We start from the raw sequence: 21,259 nt of genomic DNA on the forward strand, positions 1-21,259 counted from the left end.
GTTTCGGGTGATCCGGGAGCATTTCGGCGCTTAATGTTGGAAGTTGGTTTATTGAAGGTTTTCTATTTTTTTGTTATTTGGATTGGAGTAGACTTTGGAGTTATAGAGGTCTGTTTGAGATTCCGAGTTTGAGAATAGTTATGTATGGTGATTTATGACTTGTACGCAAAATTTGGTGTCATTCCGAGTAGTCTAAGTATGATTCGGCGCGTTCGAAGCTAGTTGAGAAGTTTGAAGTTCATAAGTTGATTCAATTTGATTTTGGGGTGCGATTCTTAGTTTCATCATTGTTTTACGTGTTTCGAGAGTTCAAACTTGTTCGTATTATGGTTATGGACTTGTTGGTTCATTTGGACAGGATCCCGGGAGGTTGGGGTGCATTTCGGACCGCTCGGAGCTAAGTCCAAAACTGCTGGTGTGTTGTTCTGGTTTCCTTCTTCACGAATGCAGAAGGACCCTCACGACCGCAAAGAAGGATTTGGGGATTGGGTGATGTTGTTCTTCGCGTTCGCGAAGTAGGGGTCACGTTCGAGGAGGCTTGGGATCAGTGGCCTTCGCGTTCGCGGTTGACTCGCCGTGTTCGTGTAGAAGACCTGTGCCTGTGCCTGGGTAACTTAGGTTGCCTTTCGCGTTCGTGAGTGGAGGCACGTGTTCGCGAAGAGAGGGCGGCTCAGTGCATCGCATTTGCGAGTGTCTTCTCGCGATCGCGAAGAAGACTTTTCATGGGTTCGTGAGTTTTGCCTTTGCGATCGCGAGCGCTTGTCCGCGATCGCGAAGAAAGTAGACCTGGGCAGTGACTTAATAAAAATCGGGATTTTGGCCATTTTGTTCACTTCTCTCATTTGTTGGCCGATTTTTGGAGCTTTTTAGAGAGGGATTTTCACCTAGCATCTTGAGGTAAGTATATTCTACACAATATGAGTTTAATACCTAGATTATGGGTAAATCTTAACATGAAAATTGTAGAAATTTTAGATTTTGTTGAAAAATCTAGGTTTTGATAAAAATGGGATTAGAACACAAAAATGGCAATGGAATTGAGTAGAAATTACATATTTTTGTTCGTGAGGTTATGGGTAATAATTATTTACAAAAAGTTCCGGAATCGGGACACGTGGGCCAGGGGTAAATTTTAGGAATCTTCCAAATTGGGTTGGGTAATCACTTTAATAGTTAAATTATGAACTTTTGAGCAATTATTGATTAGTTTGTACAACCTTTGGCTAGTTTCGGATTTTTCAACATCGACTTGAGGCTTTTAGAGTGATTTGTGGACCGGAAAGTGGACTTGGGAACGAGGTAAGTCTCTTGCCTAACCTTGTAAGAGGGAATTAACCCCATAGGTGTTTAAATTGCTATTTGCTATTAATTGTGGGTGCTACGTACACACGAAGTGACGAGAGTCCGTGTGTAGCTAAAATTCATGTTATGTCCCGTAGACTTAGGCCTTTATTATTCTATTACTTGCACTATTTGGACTCAACTTACTAGTTTAATTGTTTGTATTAATAAGTAAAACTTGGTTAAAGATTATGTTAAATCGAGCTTCACTACTTAGAGAGTTGGCAGAATGTTTAATTATTGATGGAAAGTATATTCTTTTATGAGCTTACCTTGGAGTTGTAAATATGAAATTTGTAATCCAAAGAATTTTCCTATTCTTGTGGATCAGGCCGAATGCCTCAACAATATTTATATATATTATGGGATGCATCCATAGATCGGGCCGTACGACCTCAGTAGTGTATGTACATGTTTATTATGAATCAGGTCGTACGACCTCAGCATAACTCGTGCGTTTGTCACTCGGAGTCCAGTTATACTTGATATGTCTTTCATGACTTGAGGATTTATAAATACATATTGAGCCCTTACTTGTTGAGATTTGCATGTGATATTTGGGGAGTTTTAATTATATTTTCTTAAAGGATCATTTAATTATTGCCTCTTATTCCATTATAGATGTTGTATTTCATGCCTATTAAATATTCTTGTACATCATGTATATTGCCCACTAGTAAGTGTCGATATCGACCCCTCGTCACAACTTCTTCGAGGTTAGACGAGATACTTACTGGGTACACGTTGCTTACGTACTCACGCTACACTTTTGCACGTATTGTGAAGGTTCTAAGGCAGGTACATCTGGAGTTCGTCCAGGCGTGCATCAGTATTACACGGAGGCTTAGTTGTGGGCTGCTTCCCATGCTCCGTTCTGCAGCACCCAGAGCCTTCTCTTGTTATGTTTTATCATTTTTGTCTATTTTGTTTCAGACAGAAGTTCTTAGAGAGTTTTGTGTATTCTACTAGATGCTCGTGCACTTGTGACACTGGGTTTTGGGGATTCTAGTAGACACTTATGGGTTTGATTATTTAATTCACTATCTTACTTTCCCGTTTTGTTTATGCTTTACATTACTACGCTCGCTTACTATTATTTTTCTTATTAAATGAATATCAAAGACTTTAAAAATATTAAAATGAGAAATTAAATGGGTAGTTCACCATTGGCTTGCCTAGCAGCGACGTTGGGCGCCATCACGACCTTTAGTGAAAATTGGGTCGTTACAGCGTGGTATCAGAGCTCTAGGTTCACATAGGTTCCACAAGTCATGAGCGGTCCTAAAAGAGTTTTGCAGATCGGTGCGGAGACATCCGTACTTATCTTCGAGAGGCTATAGGGTGTTAGGAAACTTCTTTTTCTACATCTCCTATCGTGCAGTTGATGTTGTACTACGTATCTTTCTCTTATTCTCTCACAGATGGTGAGAACGCGCGCAACAGATGTACCCGATGGTGGGGGAGCTCTTCCCCCTATTGCTAGAGGCCGGGGCAGAGGCTAGGGGAGAGCTCCAGCTTTTGCTAGAGGATGAGGGTGTCCTAGAGTTGCTCCATTGTACCACCAGCGGATCTAGTGGAGGATCCTGTCATTGAAGAGCAGGGCGAGGTGCCTGCAGCTGAGCCGGCCCGGGCAGATTTTACGTCCGCGCCGGGATTTCAGGAGATCATGGCCGTATGCTGCGATTCATGGATTCTATGACGAAAGCTAATTTACTTCCAGCGGACCCAGCCATATCTCAGGGGGGAGGGGGAGTACAGACCCCTACCGCTCAGGCTCTGGGGCACGCTACTATCGTATATCAGACCCCAGGTGCATGACCTGTGGGCGGAGCCCAGCCAGTTCAAGCGGCTATACCAAAGCCCAGACCAGATGCGGTCGTCGAGCCGCATAAGTTGTTTGATAGATGGACCAGACTGCATCCTCCTGCCTTTGGCGGTGAGCGACATGAGGACCCCCAAGATTTTATTGACCGTTGCAGAGACATGCTGCACAACATGAGAGTATTGGAGTCCAATGGGGTGGACTTCACCACATTTCAGTTGGAGGGAAGGGCCCGTAAATGGTGGCAGTCCTACCTTCTTAGCAGACCAGCGAGTCGCCTCCCTTAACTTGGGATTGGTTCACGCATCTCTTTCCAGAGAGATATATTCCACCCGATCAGAGGGAAGAGCTACGAGATCAGTATGAGCGGCTCCAGCAGGGTAAGATATCTGTGATTGATTATGAGGCGAGATTCTCTAAGTTATCCCGCCATGCACTTATTATACTCCCAACCGATGCAGAGAGAGTGTAGAGGTTTATTACGGGCTTGCATTATAATATTCAGGTTACTATGGCCCGAGAGGTGGAGATGGGGATTCCTTACGAGCAAGTTGTGGAGATAGCCTGACCGATTAATGGTATCCGCAACCAGGACCGATTGTATATGACGGGGGAGAAGAGGCCTAAGTATTCTAGAGGATTCAGCGGCGTCATGTCTTGGGGCAGAGGTCAGTTCGTCAGGGGTCAGTCCAGTACACCCACTTATTCAGCACCACCGCCTTCTCGGGGTGCACCAGTGTGGCCCTATTTCAGTGCCATTCCAGAGAGCTCCTACTGTCCACCGGCTATTCAGAATTCTTCCAGGTATTCAGGTCCCAAGGTCAGACTCAACGTCAGTTATCTTTCGTACAGAGAGGTTGTTATGAGTGTGGGGAGCTGGGTCACATGAGGAGATCTTGCCCTAGGATTCGGGGCATGGCAGTGTAGCAGGGCCAGCAGGGCCATCAGCCCATGATTACCACACCAATTACTGCACCGGCCGTCCGGCCTGCCAGAGATGGAGGGCAGGTGGATAGGGGTCGGCCTAGAGGTGAAGGCCAGTCAGGTGGTGCTCCAGCTAGGTTCTATGCTTTTCCAGCAAGACCAAATGCAGTAGCCTCAGATGCCGTGATCACAAGTATTATTTCTGTCTGCGGTAGGGATGCTTCAGTATTATTTGATACAGGGTCTACATATTCATATGTTTCTTTTCTATTTTCTCATTATCTGAATGTCTCTCGTAAGTCCTTGGGTGCTCCTGTATATGTGTCCACGCTTGTGAGCGATTATGTTGTTGTGGATCGGGTTTACCGGTCCTGTATTATGACTTTTTGTGGTTATGAGACCAGAGCGGATCTTCTGTTGCTCGACATGACCGACTTTGAGGTCATCCTGGGTATGGACTGGTTATCTTTGTATCATGCCATTCTTGATTGCCATGCCAAGATTATTACATTGGCGATGCTAGAGTTGCCTAGATTGGAGTGGAGGGGTTCATCTATCAGTGCATCTAGTCGGGTTATCTCTTTCTTGAAGGCTCGACACATGGTCGAGAAGGGTTGTTTGGCTTATCTGGCTTATGTTCGAGATACTTCTGCAGAGACTCCTACGATTGATTCAGTGCTCGTGGTGCGAGTGTTCTCCGATGTGTTTCCTTCTAATGTACCGGGCATGCCACCAGATCGTGATATCGATTTCGGTATTGGTTTAACACCAAGTACCCAGCCTATATCTAATCCACCGCACCACATGGCTACGAAAGAGTTAAAGGAACAGCTTGAGGAGTTGCTAGCAAAGGGGTTTGTCAGGCTGAGTGTGTCGCCTTGGGGTGCACCGGTGTTATTTGTGAAAAAAAAGGATGGGAGCATGCGGATGTGCATTGATTATCGCTAGTTGAATAAAGTTACCATTAAGATAAATTAACCGTTGCCACGTATTGATGATTTGTTTGATCAGTTGTAGGGTGCTAGGGTGTTCTCTAATATCGACTTGGGATCTGGGTATCATCAGCTAAAGATTCGTGCTTCGGATGTTCGTAAGACGGCTTTCTGGACAAGATATGGCTACTATGAGTTTCTAGTGATGTATTTCGGCTTGACCAACACTCCGGCGACATTTATGGATTTGATGAACCGAGTGTTCAGGCCATATCTTGACTCATTTGTCATTGTCTTCATTGATGACATATTGATCTACTCGCGTAATATGGAGGAGCACGAGCAGTATTTGAGAATTGTGCTTCAGACCTTGCGGGAACAGAAGCTATATGCTAAGTTCTCCATGTGCAAGTTCTGGTTAGATTCTATGGCATTCTTAGGGCATGTTGCATCAGGTGAGGGTATTAAGGTGGATCAAAAGAAGATCGAGGCAGTCCAGAGTTGGCCTCGTCCTACCACAACAACCGAGATCAGGAGTTTCTTGAGGTTAGCAGGTTATTATTGCCGATTTGTGGAGGGCTTCTCATCTATTGCTGCACCTTTGACTATATTGACCCAGAAGAGTACTCTGTTCCGATGGTCCGATGATTGCGAGGCGAGCTTTCATAAGCTCAAGATAGAATTGACTACAGCACCGGTGTTAGTGTTGCCTTCCGGTTTATGGATATATACTGCGTATTGCGACGCTTCACGTGTTGGCCTGGGTTGTTTATTGATGCAGGAGTGGCGAGTTATTGCATATTCCTCACGTCGGCTAAAGCCTCACGAGAAGAATTACCCCGTACATGATTTGGAGTTGGCCGCGATAGTTCATGCTCTCAAGATCTGGATACATTATCTTTATGGGGTATCCTGTGAATTTTACACCGTTCATCATAGCTTGCAGCATTTGTTTAAGCAGAGGGATCTTAATTTGAGGCAGCGAAGGTGGCTTGAGTTATTGAAGGACTATGATATTACCATCCTTTACCATCCGAGCAAGGCGAATGTGACTGCAGATGCCTTGAGCAGAAAGGCCGAGCGTATGGATAGTTTGGCATTTATTTCAGCAGAGGAAAGGCCATTGGCTTTGGACATTCAATCCTTAGCTAACAGACTAGTGAGGTTGGATATTTCAGAGCCCAGTCGAGTTCTTGCATGTGTTGTGGCTCAGTCACTATTGGAAAATAAACTTATGGCAACGCAGAGAAAACCGTTGCGGTAGATAAGAAAACCGTTGCTATAGAGGTATTGCATCGTTTTTGCGTCTGTCTAACTAGGTCGCGTGGTAGTAGCTCTACTGCAACGGTTACTGCAATGGTTCAGAAAACCACTGCCATATATCAATCTATCGCAACGACTACTTATCATTCTATTGCGACGAGTATTTTCTGTCAACTGGAACGGTTCAAAGGCGTTGCAATATATGTTTGTGTAACGGTTATTTAATCTATTGCAATGGTTAAGTTAGGATATTACGATCTTTTTGGCCGCTTTTGCAATGGTTTAATTACTATTGCTACGGGTTGTTTACAGTAACAACAATCTAATAGGCTTTAATGCAATGTTGTGCATTATCTATTGCAACGGTTTATAGTACCTATTGCAAAAGTTCAGATTACCTACTGTAACGGTTACCTGTAATACTGCAACGGTTTATATGGTTAATTGAGACAGTTTTTTGTTACCTATAGCAACGGCTCAGGTAAGCTATTGTAACGGTTTAATTGAAACACCAATATATTCCCTGATTGTAAATAAATATTTACATTATAATACATAGTAATTTATATAAATCATAAAATAAAACTAATCATAAACATTTATAATCCAAGTTGTAATATCCATTAAAGCAAAATATTAGAACCCATGTACATAAGTTTTAGTATTCAAAAGTTAAGAACCAAGTACATAAGTTTTACAATGCAAAAGTTAAAGAAGTTTCAAAATGTTTGATAACAAAAGATTCCTAGAACATTTAGAGTTTCAGCTACAATCCAAAAATCTTCTTATGCGAGATCTTCATTCCTTTTATCTTCCCTTTCTTCATTTTCTCCACCTACAAAAAAGGATAAATAAAATCATTATTTCTTTAAATGCTAGTTAACAATTCAAGTACACATGAAAGGTCAAGTCTTTTGCAGGATTTAAGAATACAAGACACACAACATAAACCAAAAAGAGAACTTTCTGACTTGCGTATGATTGTTCATGGGCAGAAATTATTTTTTTATCTGTAGATTATGCTTCATTAGTTCCATCCCATCTCTGTAACACTTTCTCCACCATGAATTACAAGATATAGCTGAACTAGATCCTATTTCGACAAATAGGCAGTGAAGTCCTAGAACAAATTTCTAATATGTTAACAGCCACTAGTTCCTAGTTTTGCATACAAATATAAAATCCTAACTCAATGATTTCTAATCAAGATGATGATACCAACACAAATAACAGACAACATGTCAAATCCCTATGTTTCATGATATCTAAACTTGTCTTAACGTTTGACCTAAAGCAGGCCAAAATAGTACACAACATCTCGATATAAATTATCATGATTTTTTAGAGAGAAAATCAAGTACTGGATATGGTTTCTACTACTTGAATTTTTCAACAACTGAATACTTCACATAAGCACATTGACATCCTTCATGTTTCAAGTAGTACATGGCCAGAAAAGGAATTTCTTAAGATATGATTTCAGCACTCAAATGAATAAAGAAAAGAACATATTGCATGATTTCCAATTCATAAAATAAAAATTTGAAACGGAACAATGTCAGAAATCAACAAGAAGCAACCCAAATAACTAATCAAATATCAGAAAATTAAGATCTCATTGCAAAATAGATACTAAAACATGAACACACTATAAATTCCATAAAGGAAATAAAAAGAAAGATACCAACAATTAAAATTAAAGAGATACATTTTTATCATCTCATTGTAAAGTCATTTATCTAAATTCCTTTTTCAAAGAAATTATTATCAAAGGTCCAAGATTTCAAGCTCAAAAATTGCCTATTTTACTTAAAATGTCGTTAGAAATTTATATAAGAGGTTAAGGTACTTAAGTGAACCTAAGGTCCAAATATCATAAGGTGGTTCTAGGTGGTTATGCTTGAGTAGTAAAATCAGTTACTTTTGCTATTTAATTTAAAGATTCTTTAGCTCTCTTAAAAAGGGTATTCTTATTCCAGTATATGATTCTTAATTAAAGACCTATCGGGTATCATAAAAATTTTATCTTTTTTTTCTATTCACACAACACATTAACTGTCCTTAGCACTTACAGGATAGGTAACAAATGGAAATAAGTATATTATAAGTCTTAATAAGTAAATTCAGGATTCTGGCTATTGAAATTGTTTTAATTATTATTAATATTCAATTCCAGAAATAAAAAGAGAACGGCAACAACAATGTGTCAACTGTGAAAGAAGACGAAGAAGAAGAAGAAGAAGAAGAAGAAGAAGAAGAAAGAGAGCGACATCAACAATTTGTCAACTATGAAAGAAGAAGAAGAAGAAGAAGAAGAAGAAGAAGAAGAAAGAGAATGACATCAACAATTTGTCAACTATGAAAGAAGAAGAAGAAGAAGAAGAAGAAGAAGAAGAAGAAGAAGAAGAAGAAAGAGAAAAAGAGATGTAACATTTTGCAATAATTAAGTACACACCTTGACTATTACTGCCAGTAGATGGATGATTGATTAGTTGAATTGAAGCTTGTAGTGCAGAGGAAGCTTCTCCGAGTGAACGAACATAAAATGTTAGCATATTAAGATCAATTCGTAAATCTGGGTTAAGATGTTGAAGTAGTGCAACAACATTAAATGTAATTTGTTGCCGCCAAGTTTTCTGTTGTTGCTCGAACTTTTTCTGCATCCTTTGTTGCATTATCTCTTTCATTTCTTCCATTTTTCCCCATCATCTCATAAGTAGTATTTGAAGAGGGTCCAGATTTTCTAGATTTTTGTTTGAAGATAATCTTTGTAACCCCACGTCCATACAATCTTACGCGACCTGGATGTTTAGATCCCATGACTGTTGCAAATGCGTCAACTGATTGGTTATCATCTTCACTTTTTTGAGTTTGTATTTTTTCCATTTCAGCCTACAAATAAAATTTAAGAGAAGAAAATATAAGTAAATAAAACTGAGCTAACAATTAGGACCAAAAAGATAATCTCGACAACGTTTAAAGTAAAAATCTTTCTACAATTTTGCGCATTGTATCTTCATATGATTTCTTGTATACTCGACCAGGTTTTCTTGATCTTATAGCCACAAACATGTCCTTACTTGACGGAGCTTCAGAAGTTTCCTACTAGTTTTTCTAGTTACATGAAAGTCAGCATAAAAATCTTCCCAAGTAAGGTTAACAAGTTCATATTAATGAAAAATAAGAGAAAATACCAAATCTCGCGAATTGTAGCAAAACTTATTTTGCCAGCAGTGTGTGAATTCTTTAACTTTTTTCGATTCTCAGTATTTAACTTTTTTCGATTCTCAGTATCTAATACACTTCTGCCTTATGCATTTTGATAATCTAAAGAGTGTTGGACATTAAGACAAGACGAGGAATGAACTTCAAAAATAATTACTCATTCTCTTTGTCGAAAATCAAGTTTAATATGTCTATAACGTACCTGAACTTTATTAGACTTCCGGTATTCAAGAAGGTACTTAAACTCAGATTCTGAAACATATGATGGCTTTTTTTCCATTCGAAGTTCGTCATTGGCATAGGCTTCATAGTAGTTTTTCTTCAACCAACACTTATACCTTCTCCAAGCATTTTGAATTGATTGAAAAACCCACTCTTTTCCATCATCATGAATGTCATATTTTGTCTACAGTTTGGTGTACTTGAGTTAGAGAAACAATATGAAATATTATCAAGTAAAAATTGAAACAATGAAAACTTCAAACCTTGGTATATGTCCACATATCCTCTTTTGTATTTAGTTTCTTCTAGTTATGTATATTTAGAGGACAAAAGGTTGAATTTCTTGCTAATGTACCGAGGAAACTGCCCAACTCTTTTACAATTTCGTCAGTAGGACCAATGGGTTGGTTCAAATCATTTAGAACAACCAATTTGCGCTCACTCCGCCCATGTACACTTTGCATATGTGTCCTTCCTCTTTTTCATTTTACAGTGGAAGGGCCTGCAATAATTACGAACTAGAGATAATTACCAAATCACTAATGCTAATTGAATTTATGATTGAAATCTATATATTCTTGCCTCATTTTTTAGATTGTTCAATTACTTCATGAGTGGCAGAATGTTGTGACACTTGCGGCATTTGTTCCAATACTACTTGTGCAGCAGAAGATGTAGAATATTGCGACACTTACTGCACTTGTTTCAGTACTGCTTGTGCAGCAGAAGCTATAGAGTGTAGTGTCGCTCGATGCACTTGTTCTTACCCTTTTGTTGCTACATGAGCGGTAGAATCCAATGGTACTTGTTGTACTTGTTCTTGTACTTTTTGTGGTACATGAGAGGTAAGTGGCAATTGAAGCACTTGTAACGACCCAACCTGTCGTTTTTTCTTCTGCAACCCGTTCCCCTAAATAAGACTTCTCATATGTGCTTTTACTGTTTTATGACTTGCGGGAATGATTAGTCCGAGATTTAGAAGAATTCGGATTGAAATAGGAACACTTGGTTGCTTAGTCAACTTTAAAAGGCTAAGTATGACTTTGGTCAATATTTTGAGTAAACGATCCCGGAATCAGGATTTGATGGTTCCAATAGGTTCGTATCATAATTTTGGACTTGAGTGTATGCTCGAATCGGGTTTTGGACAATCCGGGAGCGTTTCGGCACTTAATAGTGAAAGTTGGCTAATTGAAGGTTTAAAGTTCTTTAAATTTGGTTTTGAGTAGGTTTTGGATTAATTGAGGTCCGTTTGGAATTTTGAGCCTGGGAATAGTTACGTAAGGTGATTTAAGACTTGCACGCAAAATTTAGTGTCATTCCGAGTAGTCTAAGTATTATTCGGCATATTCGGAACAATTTGGGAACTTGAAGTTCATATTTTGATTCAATTCGATTTTGGGGTACAAATCTTAGTTTCGTTGTTGATTTACGCATTTTGAGAGTTCGAGCAGGTTCGTATTATGTTTATAGACTTGTTGGTACATTTGGACGGGGTCCTAAGTGACTCGGGTGAGTTTCGGACAGCCCGGAGCAATGTTGGAAAAACTAGAAATTCCAGTTCTGGTTTCCTCCTTCGCGAACGCGAAAGTACCCACGCGTTCGCGATGAAGGAATTGGGGCTAGAAGATTTTGTTCTATGCGTTCGCGATAGCCAGCCCACGTTCGCGAAGGTGTGGGACCTGTAACCTTCGCGTTCGCGTGAGGTGACTCGTGTTCGCCTAGAGGAGCCTGGGCTGGACTTTGGGGCCACTGTTATTCTTCGCGTTCGCGAAGGTGCCCTCGCATTTGCGAAGGGTAGGCCAAGTCAGCCTTTGCATTCGCAGAGCCCCTGTCGCATTCGCGATGAGTCATTTCAGGGCCGTTTTCCTTCGCGAACGCGAGGCCTCTTCCGCGTTCGCGAAGAAGGGGTCAGAAGTGGTGGGCAGAATGTTTTAAAGACGAGGCTCAGCCATTTTTGAGCCCATTTTCTTCATCCTTGGGGATATTTGAGCTTCTTGAGAGGGGTATTCACCTAGCAACTTGGAGGTAAGTAAATTCTACCTTTTGTGATATAAATACATATATTATGGGTAGATTTTAACATGTAATTGTGAAAAATCATGGGTTAGATAAAAAAATCTAGGTTTTGATAAAAATGAAATTTTAACCACAAAAATGGTTATGGAATAGGATTGTATACTTGAGTTCTTAAGGTTATGGGTAACGATTTTCTCCGAAAAGTTTCAAAATCCAGGCACGTGGGCCCGGGGTAAATTTTAGAAATTTTTTAATTTGGGTTGGGTAATTACTCTAAAAGATAAATTATGAAATTTTGAGCATGTATTGATTAAATTATATAACATTTAGCTAGTTTCAGATTTTTCGGCACCAAATTGAGGCTTTAGCGCGAAACTGTGACCGGGAAGTGAGCTTTGAGACGAGGTAAATCTATTGTCTAATCTTGTAAGAGGGAATTTACCCCATAGGTATTTTAAATAAATATTTGTTTCTAATTGTGGGGGCTACGTACGTACAAGGTGACGAGAGTCCGTGCGTAGCTACTAATTATGCTTATGTCAGGGTAGTTTTAGGACCCAAATCATGAACTATTGAGATAATTGCACCCTACTTGTCAATTAAAGTGCCTAAATTATATTAGAACTTGCTAGAGGATTTGTGAAAGGTTTCTAACAAAATTTGTATTATTTTGTGTATTAATCCATAATAACGTTTAAGCCAAATGCTTATAACGTATCCTTCTCTTCTTGTGGAGCGGGCCGAATGCCTCGGCAGTAGATAGATGTATCTATGGTTCGTGCCGCTCGACCCTCAGCAGTGTACACATTATTATGGATCGGGCCGTACGACCTCAACATAAATCGTGCTTAATAATAATAATTTATCGGTACTTTGATATTTTATTGCATCTTGTGAAGATAAATGACTTATTGGAAATTATTAAATTGTGAAAGAAGTATCTGCTCCTGCTTGCTAAGGAAAACTTGTTATTATTCACATAACCCGTGTTTATTTAAATATTTCTATTTTAATATTGTTGACCCATAATAAGTGTTGAAGTCGACCCCTCGTCACTACTTATTCGAAGTTAGACATGATACTTACTGGGTAAACGTTGATTTATATACTCATGCTATACTTGATGCACCTTTTGGGTAGGATTTGAGACAGGTGTATCAGGCAGTCCTACCGGCGCGCATCCCATATATCCCGAGGTCTAGTGGTGAGCTACCTTCTGAATCGTTCTGCAGCCCCTGGGTCTCTCTTTGTATTTGTGTTCTGTCTATCTCATGTTCAGATGGTAGTTAGAATTTTTTATAATCTACTAGATGCTCATATACTTGTGACACCAGGTCTTTGCACACACACTAGTAGAATTGTAGTTTTAAAATATTACTTTGGTTGTGAAGGCACTCAGCTGTTTTGTTTTATTTATTTAAACCTTTTGTTTCTTAAATCTCGCAAATAAGGAAAATTTAATTACTCGGAAAATTATAAAAAGAGAAATAATCTATCTCAATCACTATTGCCTAGCGGTAACGTTGGGCGCCATCACGACTTATAGGTGAAGTTGGGTCGTGACAACATGGTATCAGAGCACTAGGTTCGCGTAGGTCTCACAAGTTATGAGTATGCCTAATAGAGTTTTGCGGATCGGTACAGAGACTACCTTTCTCTTCGAGAGGCTATAGGGTGTTAGGAAACTACCTTTCTTTATCTCCTATCGTGCAGTTGATGTAATACTAAGTATCTTTCCCTTATTCTCTCATAGATGGTAAGAACGCGCTCTACGGAGGTTCCAGACCAAGGAAAAGCTACTCCCCCTATTGCTAGTGGCCGAGGCAGAGGCCGAGGGAGGGCTCCAGCCCGTGGTAGGGGATGAGGACGTCCTAGGGTTGCTCCAGCTATGCCACCAGTGGATCCGGCAGAGGATCCTATCATTGAGGAGCAGGGCGAGGTGCCTGCGGCACAGCCAGCTCCGGTAGATTTCACGTCCGCACCAGGATTTCAGGAGGTCATGGGTCGTATGCTGCGGTTCATGGATACTATGACTTAGGCCGGTTTATTTATAGTAGACCCAACCAAAAGGGGAGCACAGACCCCTACCGCACAGGCTCAGGGGCATGCAACTGCGGCATATTAGACCCAGGGTGCACTACCCGTGGGTGGAGCTCAGCCAGTCACAACAGCTATACCGATGCCGATACCAGTTGTGGCCGGTGATCCGCATAGGCTATTGGACAGATGGACCAGGCTTCATTCTCCTGCTTTCGAGGGTAAGCCACATGAGTACCCCCAGGATTTTATTGATCGGTGCAGGGACAAACTGCACAACATGAGGATATTAGATTCCCCGGGTTATACTTCACTACTTTTTAGCTAGAGGGCAGGGCCCGTAGGTGGTAGCAGTCACATCTTCTCGGCAGACCAGCAGGTTCTCCTCCCATGATTTGGGATCAGTTCACACGCCTCTTCTTAGACAGATACATTCTACCCTCCCGGAGGAAAGAGTTGCGGTTCCAGTTCGAGCAGCTCCAGCAGGGTCAGATGTTAGTGACCGACTATGAGGCGAGGTTCTCTGAGTTGTCTCGCCATGAACTTATGATCATTCCCACATATCCAGCACCGCTGCCTCCTTTGTCGCCGGATTGCACTATGGTATTCAGGCCACCATGGCTCGAGAATTGGAGATGGGGACTTCTTACGGGCTAGTTGTGGAGATAGCTCGGAGGATTGAGGGTGTCCATCAGGGGAGCCGAGAGCAGGCGGCGAGGGACAAGTGGTTTCCATATTCAGGAGAGTTTAGTGGTGCCCCGGCTGGGGGCAGAGGTCCGTTCGTGAGGGATCAGTCCAGCAAGCCCCCTTATCCAGCACCGCCACCTCCTTGGGGTGCTCCGGTGCGACCTTATTTCAGTGCTATGCCAAAGAGTTCTTACCGCCCACCAGCTATTCAGGGCTCCTCCAGTGGGTATTCAGGCCATCAAGGCCAGACTTCAGGTCAGCAGTCTACTGTACCGAGGGGTTGTTTCGAGTGTGGGGATTTCAATCATGTACGGAGATTCTGCCCCAGTCTTCGGGGCAAGGAAGTGCAGCAGGGTCAGCAGCCCATGATTACAGCACCAGTTGTCCCACCAGCCGTCCGGCCACCTAGAGGCGGAGGGCAGGTGGGAAGGGGTCATCCTAGAGGTGGAGGCCAGTCGAGCGGAGGCCAATCAGGTGGCACTCCAGCAAGGTTCTATGCTTTTCCGGCCAGACCAGATGCAGTGGCCTCAGATGCCGTGATCACAGGTATTATTTCTATATGTGGTAGAGATGCCTCAGTATTATTTGATCCAGGGTCTACGTATTCCTATGTTTCATCACTATTTGCTCATTACCTAGGTGTTTCTCGTGAGTCCTTGGGTACTCCTGTTTATGTGTCCACTACTGTGGGCGATTCTATTATTATGGATCAGATCTACCGGTCCTGCATTGTTACCTTCTGTGGTTACGAGACTAGAGCGGATCTTTTGCTGCTTGATATGACTGATTTTGAAATTATCCTGGGCATGGACTGGTTATCTCCATATCATGCCATTCTAGATTGCCATGCCAAGACTATTACCTTGGCAATTCCAGCATTGCCTATGATGAATTAAATTCAACAAAATGTAATACAATTATAATCATCAAATACACTACTAATTACTGTAGTTAATTAATTAATTATCAAAATATCTTATTTTCCAATATATGACACTAACTTCGGATTATTTTGAAATTGCAGGCTAATTTACTAAAATTAAGGAATAACTTTGAAATTAATTATAACACCTATATAATGAATATAAAGGCTATTTTAGTAGTCTAAAAATAGTAAAAATAATATATTTTATAATTACACAATACTAAATTATTGGCTTACAATTATTAATTACTTAATTTATATAAAACAAATATGTATTATTGATTAGAAAATATTTTCAACACATTTATTGTAAATCATTAAGTAGAAGTAAATTAAGTTTAAAAAAGAGGGTCAAAATTGGTCGTCAACAACTACCTCTCTTTTACCGGAGATGATAAAAGAGTTTTCGGGCAAAGAAATCGAACCAAGACCAAATTTGTCCCGACTTTAGGCATATATTACAGGAATGGCATATAGATTTGGGGAAGATAATTAAGAAAGAGTTAAGGGGGATTTCGGAGAAGTTTTAGGAAAATTGGGGTCGAATGCTGGCTTTGAATTGCTTACATACCTTGGGCATAACGAGGATCAAGCCTCATGTAGTTCTAGAGTGATAATTTGGAGAAGGCGATGCTTGCAGGAATTGCCCCAGTATCGTATTATGATAATACCGCAAGGCGAGAAGATTTTGGTACCCAAGATAGCTCTGAATTACGGCTTGATTTGAAAGATTTGATGATTTAGAGTTCCACTGATCGTATTTGAGTTTGTGTTTGGATCCTTGGCCCGTTTATGACTTTGTTATCCCTCATAGCATTGTAGCTTGGTTTGCTGCTTAGAAGAAGTTTCACATCGTGATGCTTGATCCTGCTAAACAAAGTACACACGTACCCATATATTGTAATGTGGATGTGTTAGGATGTGATATAAATGATGCAAGAATGATGGTGTCTGGCTGTCGGCTGGCCATTATTTGGGATCGGGGTAACGGGATATTGGAATTTGACACGATTGTTAGCCGGGTTGTGTACCGTTCTGTAGTTGTCGGAGCGTTAAGTCTCCTCACATTGGGAGTATCTCTGCACGATGGGAGTAGTCGACTTGGAATATAAATGTATCTCCGCGCAATGGGAGTTTTACTTGATATGCAAAGTATCTCCGCACGATGGGAGTTTGACTTGAAATGTAAAGAGCTTTTAGGCTGCATGAACAAAACGTCAAAATATACAAGATAAAATAACGAATTAAGGAGCATGCCCAAGACATACTCTTGACTGCAAACTAAATTTGGATGGTTCGTCCTTCGATTGGTGAAGTTGGCGACGAAGTTTGCAACTATCTACTTGAAATCTCTGATATGGCTGAGTAATAGTGTGAAAATGCTCTAGTTGGCAAAGCGAACGGTTTGCTATATATAGGGCTTTGATTGGCAAAGCCAGCGACTCGATTTGTACAGGGCGCTCCGATTGATTGAGCTGATAGTTTGCTATGTACATGGCTCCAATTGGCAGGGTCGACGACTCGATTTGTATAGGGTGCTCCGATTGGTTGAGAAGACGGTTTGCTATATACACAACTCCGATGGGGCTCGCTATATACAAGGTGCTCCGATCATATCGAAGGCTTGGTTCTAGAATACTTGCAAAGAATTTTGGAGTTAGTCTTTAATCATATGAGGAAATAAATTAAATAATGAAAGAGAGATAAGGGTCATGACAGAGTATCAGGTTCGTCATTGCTCTGAGCGTGCCCAAACATTCTTCATATCCTGTCAGTCCTGCATTCAAAGAAACATTCTTAGGAGGGGGGTGTTGGTTTATGTTGACCGTGATCCTAGCTTTGCCATGAATCTGGTGAGGTTATGTCACGAAGTTTGGTAGGTGGAATGATAGTTTTCTTAGAAAACATTTTGAAAATCATTTATTTTTATGGCATATGTCGTCGTTCCGAATTATGACATGTTCGGATGCTCTTTCGAGCGCGAACGTTGTTTCTGAATGACTTCACCCCATTGATGTCGATTCCTGGGATGCCTCTGGTGATGTAGCTTCTTGCTACTATGATTGCATCCTAATATAAATGACTGCATTACAAAAGGTCTTCCTACGGTTATGACCGAACCTTTTCAGGTTGCCTACGTATCCGAACGAAATCAGGTCTAAACAAAGTTCGAAGGTAATAAAATGATAAAAATGAATTATGATGATGAACGAGCTAAAATCAAGCAACCTACGTATCCAAATAGAATCAGGTCAAAATGTAGTACAATTACAATAGATGCAAAATGATAAAAAAATTGAAATGAAGTGGCTCGGTCTGACTCAAACAGCCTACATATCCAAATGGAATCAGGACAAAACGTAGTTCTATTACAATAGATGACTGAATCTGATGAGAATTGCCTACGTATTCCTGCCGAAGGAAATCAAGTCGTGGCGTAATTTCGAGTAAATACAAAATGACTTTTGGATTTTCTATTACAAAAGGGAGGGAGAGAGAGACCGGACCTTACATGGGTTGCCTACGTATCCCATCATGCAAAGTCAGGTCGGGCGTAATTCTGTTACACCCAAACCTAAATTCTAATGTCTTCAAATGTAATATCTCTTAATTGCATCTGAGTTGATGGTCTTCGTGCTGACTCTGCCATCCATTTCTGCTAGGATCAAAGCTTCTCCTGACAATACTAGATGGACCACATAAGGACCCTGCCAATTTGGTGCGAATTTCCCTTGGGTTCCTCCTGATGAGGGAATATTTTCTTCAAAACCAACTGCCATAGTGAAAATTGCCAAGGTTTAAATTTCTTGTTGAATGCATTCGCCATCCTATTTTTATACAATTGACCATGACATACGTCATCCATTCTCTTTTTGTCAATGAGAATGAGTTGCTCCTGCCTGATCCGTATCCATTCTGCATCGTCTAACTTGGCTTCTTGAATGAACCTCAAAGATGGTATCTCAACCTCTGCATGTATCACAGCCTCGGTGCCAAATACTAACATGTATGGCGTTGCTCCACTGGATGTTCTCATGGTGGTCCGATAAACCAACAAGGCGAAGGATAGTTTCTCGTGCCATTGTCTGTGATTGTCCACTATCTTTAGTAAGATCCTTTTGATATTTTTGTTGGCTGCTTCAACTGCTCCATTCATTTTGCGGCCTGTAGGCCGTGGAATTATGATGGACGATTATTAACTTCTCGCAAATTTCTCTTATGAGATCGCTATTGAGATTGGTTGCATTGTCAGTGATGATCGACTCTAGTATCCCAAATCCGCAGACTATGTTGTTACGGACGAAATCTGCTACCACTTTATTCATAACGACCTTGTATGTAGAATCTTCAACCCATTTAGTCAAGTAGTCAATGGAAACCAGGATAAAATGGTTTCCGTTTGATGCGGAGGGTTCCATCGGTCCAATCACATCCATACCCCAAGCGGCGAACGGCCAAGGGGAACCCATTACATTTAACTCGTTAGGTGGAACCCAGATGAAATCCTCATGAATTTGACACTGGTAACACTTCTGTACGTAACAGATACTGTCGCTTTCCATGGTCATCCAAAAGTATCCGGCTCATAAATTCTTCTTGGCCAAGGTGAAACCATTCATGTGATGTCCACATGTTCCTGCGTGTATTTCTTCTAACAATCTGGTTGCCTCAACATCATCTACACATCTTAACAGACCCAAATTTGGGGTCCTCCTGTATAGGACTTCCCCGTTAAGGAAAAAGTGATTCGCTAGCCTTCTGAGTGCTCGTTTCTGACCGTTGGTGGCGTTCTCTGGATGAACTCTTGTTTCAAGGAACCTTTTGACGTTGTAGCACCACGGCTCACCGTCTAGCTCTTCATCTACATGGAAACATTACGCATGTTGATCCTGAACCTCTATCTCAATAGGGTCAATGTAATTCTTATTTAGATGCTGGATCATGGATCAAAAGGTTGCGAGAGCATTGGCAAACCCGTTTTGGATTCTGGGAATGTGTTTGAACTCGATCTTGGTGAATTTCTTGCACAACTCTTTCACACAATGCAGGTACGGAAGGATCTTGAGGTTCTTGGTAGTCCATTCACCTTGGACTCGATGTATCAGTAGATCAGAATCTCCTATGACTAGAAGCTCCTTAATATTCATGTCAACCGCCATCCTAATCCCGAGGATGCATGCTTCATACTCAGCCATATCATTAGTGCAAGGGAACCTTATCTTAGCTAAAACTGCGTAATGATTTCCTAACTCAGAGATCAGGAGTGCCCCGATCCCTACTCCTTTGAAGTTTGCGGCTCCATCAAAAAACATTCTCCATCCTGGGTATGACTCTCCGATATCTTCCTCGGTGAACAACACTTCTTCATCAGGAAAGTATGTAGTGAGTGACTCATAGTCCATGTCCACTGGGTTTTCTTCAAGATGGTCAGCTAATTCTTGTCCCTTGATTGCCTTCTACGTCACGTACACAACATCGAACCCGCTGAGAAGAATCTGTAACTTGGCCAACTTTCCAATACGCATCGACTTTTGGAAGATGTACTTGAGCGGGTCGAGCTGAGATATCAGGTGTGTGGTTTATGCTGACATGTAATGTCTCAACTTCTAGGTGATCCAAGTCAAAGCGCAGCAGGTCCACTCTATCTTAGTGTATTTGGCTTCACATGGTGTAAACTTCTTACTTAGGTAGTAGATAGCCTGCTCCTTCCTCCTAATCTCACCGTGTTTTCCCAACACGCATCTAAATGTGTTGTCCACAACAGACATGTATAGTAACAGTGGCTTCCAGGGTTTGACAAATACTCCTTGATCTTGCTGAAAGCTTTCTGACACTCTTCTGTCCATTTCGTAGCAGCATCCTTTTTTAACAACTTGAAAATGGGTTCGCAGATTACCGTAGACTGGGCTATGAATCTACTTATATAGTTTAATATGCCAAGGAAACTCATCACGTCCTTCTTGCTTTTAGGCGGCGGTAGGTCTTGAATGGCTTTGATCTTTGAAGCATCCAATTCTATCCCTTTCCTGCTGACGACGAAGCCCAATAACTTTCCGGCGGGGACTCTGAATGCATATTTTGCGGGATTCAACTTCAAACTGTACCTCTGCAAACGTTTGAAAAATTTCTTCAAGTCATTCAAATGTTCTGCACTCTTTCAGGATTTGATGATGATGTCGTCCATGTATACCTCGATTTCCTTGTGGATCATGTTGTGAAAGAGGGTCGTCGTGGCCCTCATGTAAGTAGCACTGACATTCTTGAGGCTGAACGGCATGAACCTATAATAGTAAACTCCTCATGGCGTAGTGAACGATGTCTTCTCCTCATCTTCCTCATGCATCAGGATCTGATGGTACCCGACGAAACAATCAACAAATGACTGTAGCTCATGCTTCGTGCAATTGTTGATAAGGACGTGAATGTTTGGCAAAGAAAAATCATCCTTCGGACTAGCTTTGTTGAGATCTCAATAGTCCACACATATCCTAATCTTTCTATCCTTCTTCGGTACCGGTACGATGTTTGCCAACTGATGGTAGGCTATAATCTCATGTTTTAGTCGCTTATTGCACTCTAATTCTCTATACTTTATTCGTGTTTGAGCTTTAATTGATAGTGTTTTGCACTTATCGTATGTTTTATGCCTTGTAGGAGTGATTCCAAGCCATGTAGATGTTGTGGAGCTAATTCGAGCTATTTGGAACTTTGATGTCTGAGTAAAAGCACAAAGGATTAAATCGGGATCGTGTTTAGGGGTCGTGGACCAAGTCTGGATGTAAAGATTGAGCTTTGATCCGTACTGTGAGAAATCCTCACTGCTGCGGTGCATGGGGTGTTGCGCGTGTACAAATTCCTACT

General features: G+C 41.1%; 2 protein-coding genes across 4 annotated transcripts in view; both read right to left on the minus strand.

The window, feature by feature from the left end:
• Nucleotides 1-6,880: 6,880 nt before the first annotated feature.
• The window catches only part of LOC107807223 (uncharacterized), a 33,244-nt gene continuing 18,865 nt past the window's right edge, over nt 6,881-21,259 (minus strand). For 2 of the 3 annotated variants that reach the window (XM_075246447.1, XM_016631566.2), the window contains 4 exons: nt 9,993-10,231; nt 9,710-9,913; nt 8,738-9,174; nt 6,881-7,117 (listed from right to left, as the gene is read on the minus strand). In XM_075246447.1, the coding sequence (XP_075102548.1) occupies nt 8,890-9,174; nt 9,710-9,913; nt 9,993-10,010 (507 nt within the window). In that variant the 5' untranslated portion in view covers nt 10,011-10,231 and the 3' untranslated portion in view covers nt 6,881-7,117; nt 8,738-8,889. Of the gene's footprint in view, nt 7,118-8,737; nt 9,175-9,709; nt 9,914-9,992; nt 10,232-10,311; nt 14,331-21,259 lie in introns of those variants that run through there. The other variant, XM_075246448.1, reaches the window with a different exon arrangement.
• LOC142177185 (uncharacterized) lies at nt 17,989-18,960 on the minus strand. Its single transcript, XM_075245653.1, has 3 exons — nt 18,696-18,960; nt 18,245-18,562; nt 17,989-18,170 (listed from the first exon to the last, which is right to left on the minus strand). The coding sequence occupies exons 1-3, from the start codon at nt 18,958-18,960 to the stop codon at nt 17,989-17,991; spliced, it is 765 nt and encodes a 254-aa protein (XP_075101754.1).

Source organism: Nicotiana tabacum, chromosome 23 (genome assembly GCF_000715075.1).
Source record: "Nicotiana tabacum cultivar K326 chromosome 23, ASM71507v2, whole genome shotgun sequence".
NCBI lineage: Eukaryota > Viridiplantae > Streptophyta > Magnoliopsida > Solanales > Solanaceae > Nicotiana > Nicotiana tabacum.

Bases quoted from the DNA above. Each gene is read 5' to 3' on its own strand.
- LOC142177185 (XM_075245653.1), bottom strand. From the start codon at position 18,960: ATGGAAAGCGACAGTATCTGTTACGTACAGAAGTGTTACCAGTGTCAA. The intron at 18,563-18,695 runs GTAACAACATAG...CACGGCCTACAG, and splicing joins AGTGGTAGCAGATTTCGTCC to GCCGCAAAATGAATGGAGCA. The intron at 18,171-18,244 runs GTCAATTGTATA...TCACTATGGCAG, and splicing joins AATGGATGACGTATGTCATG to TTGGTTTTGAAGAAAATATT.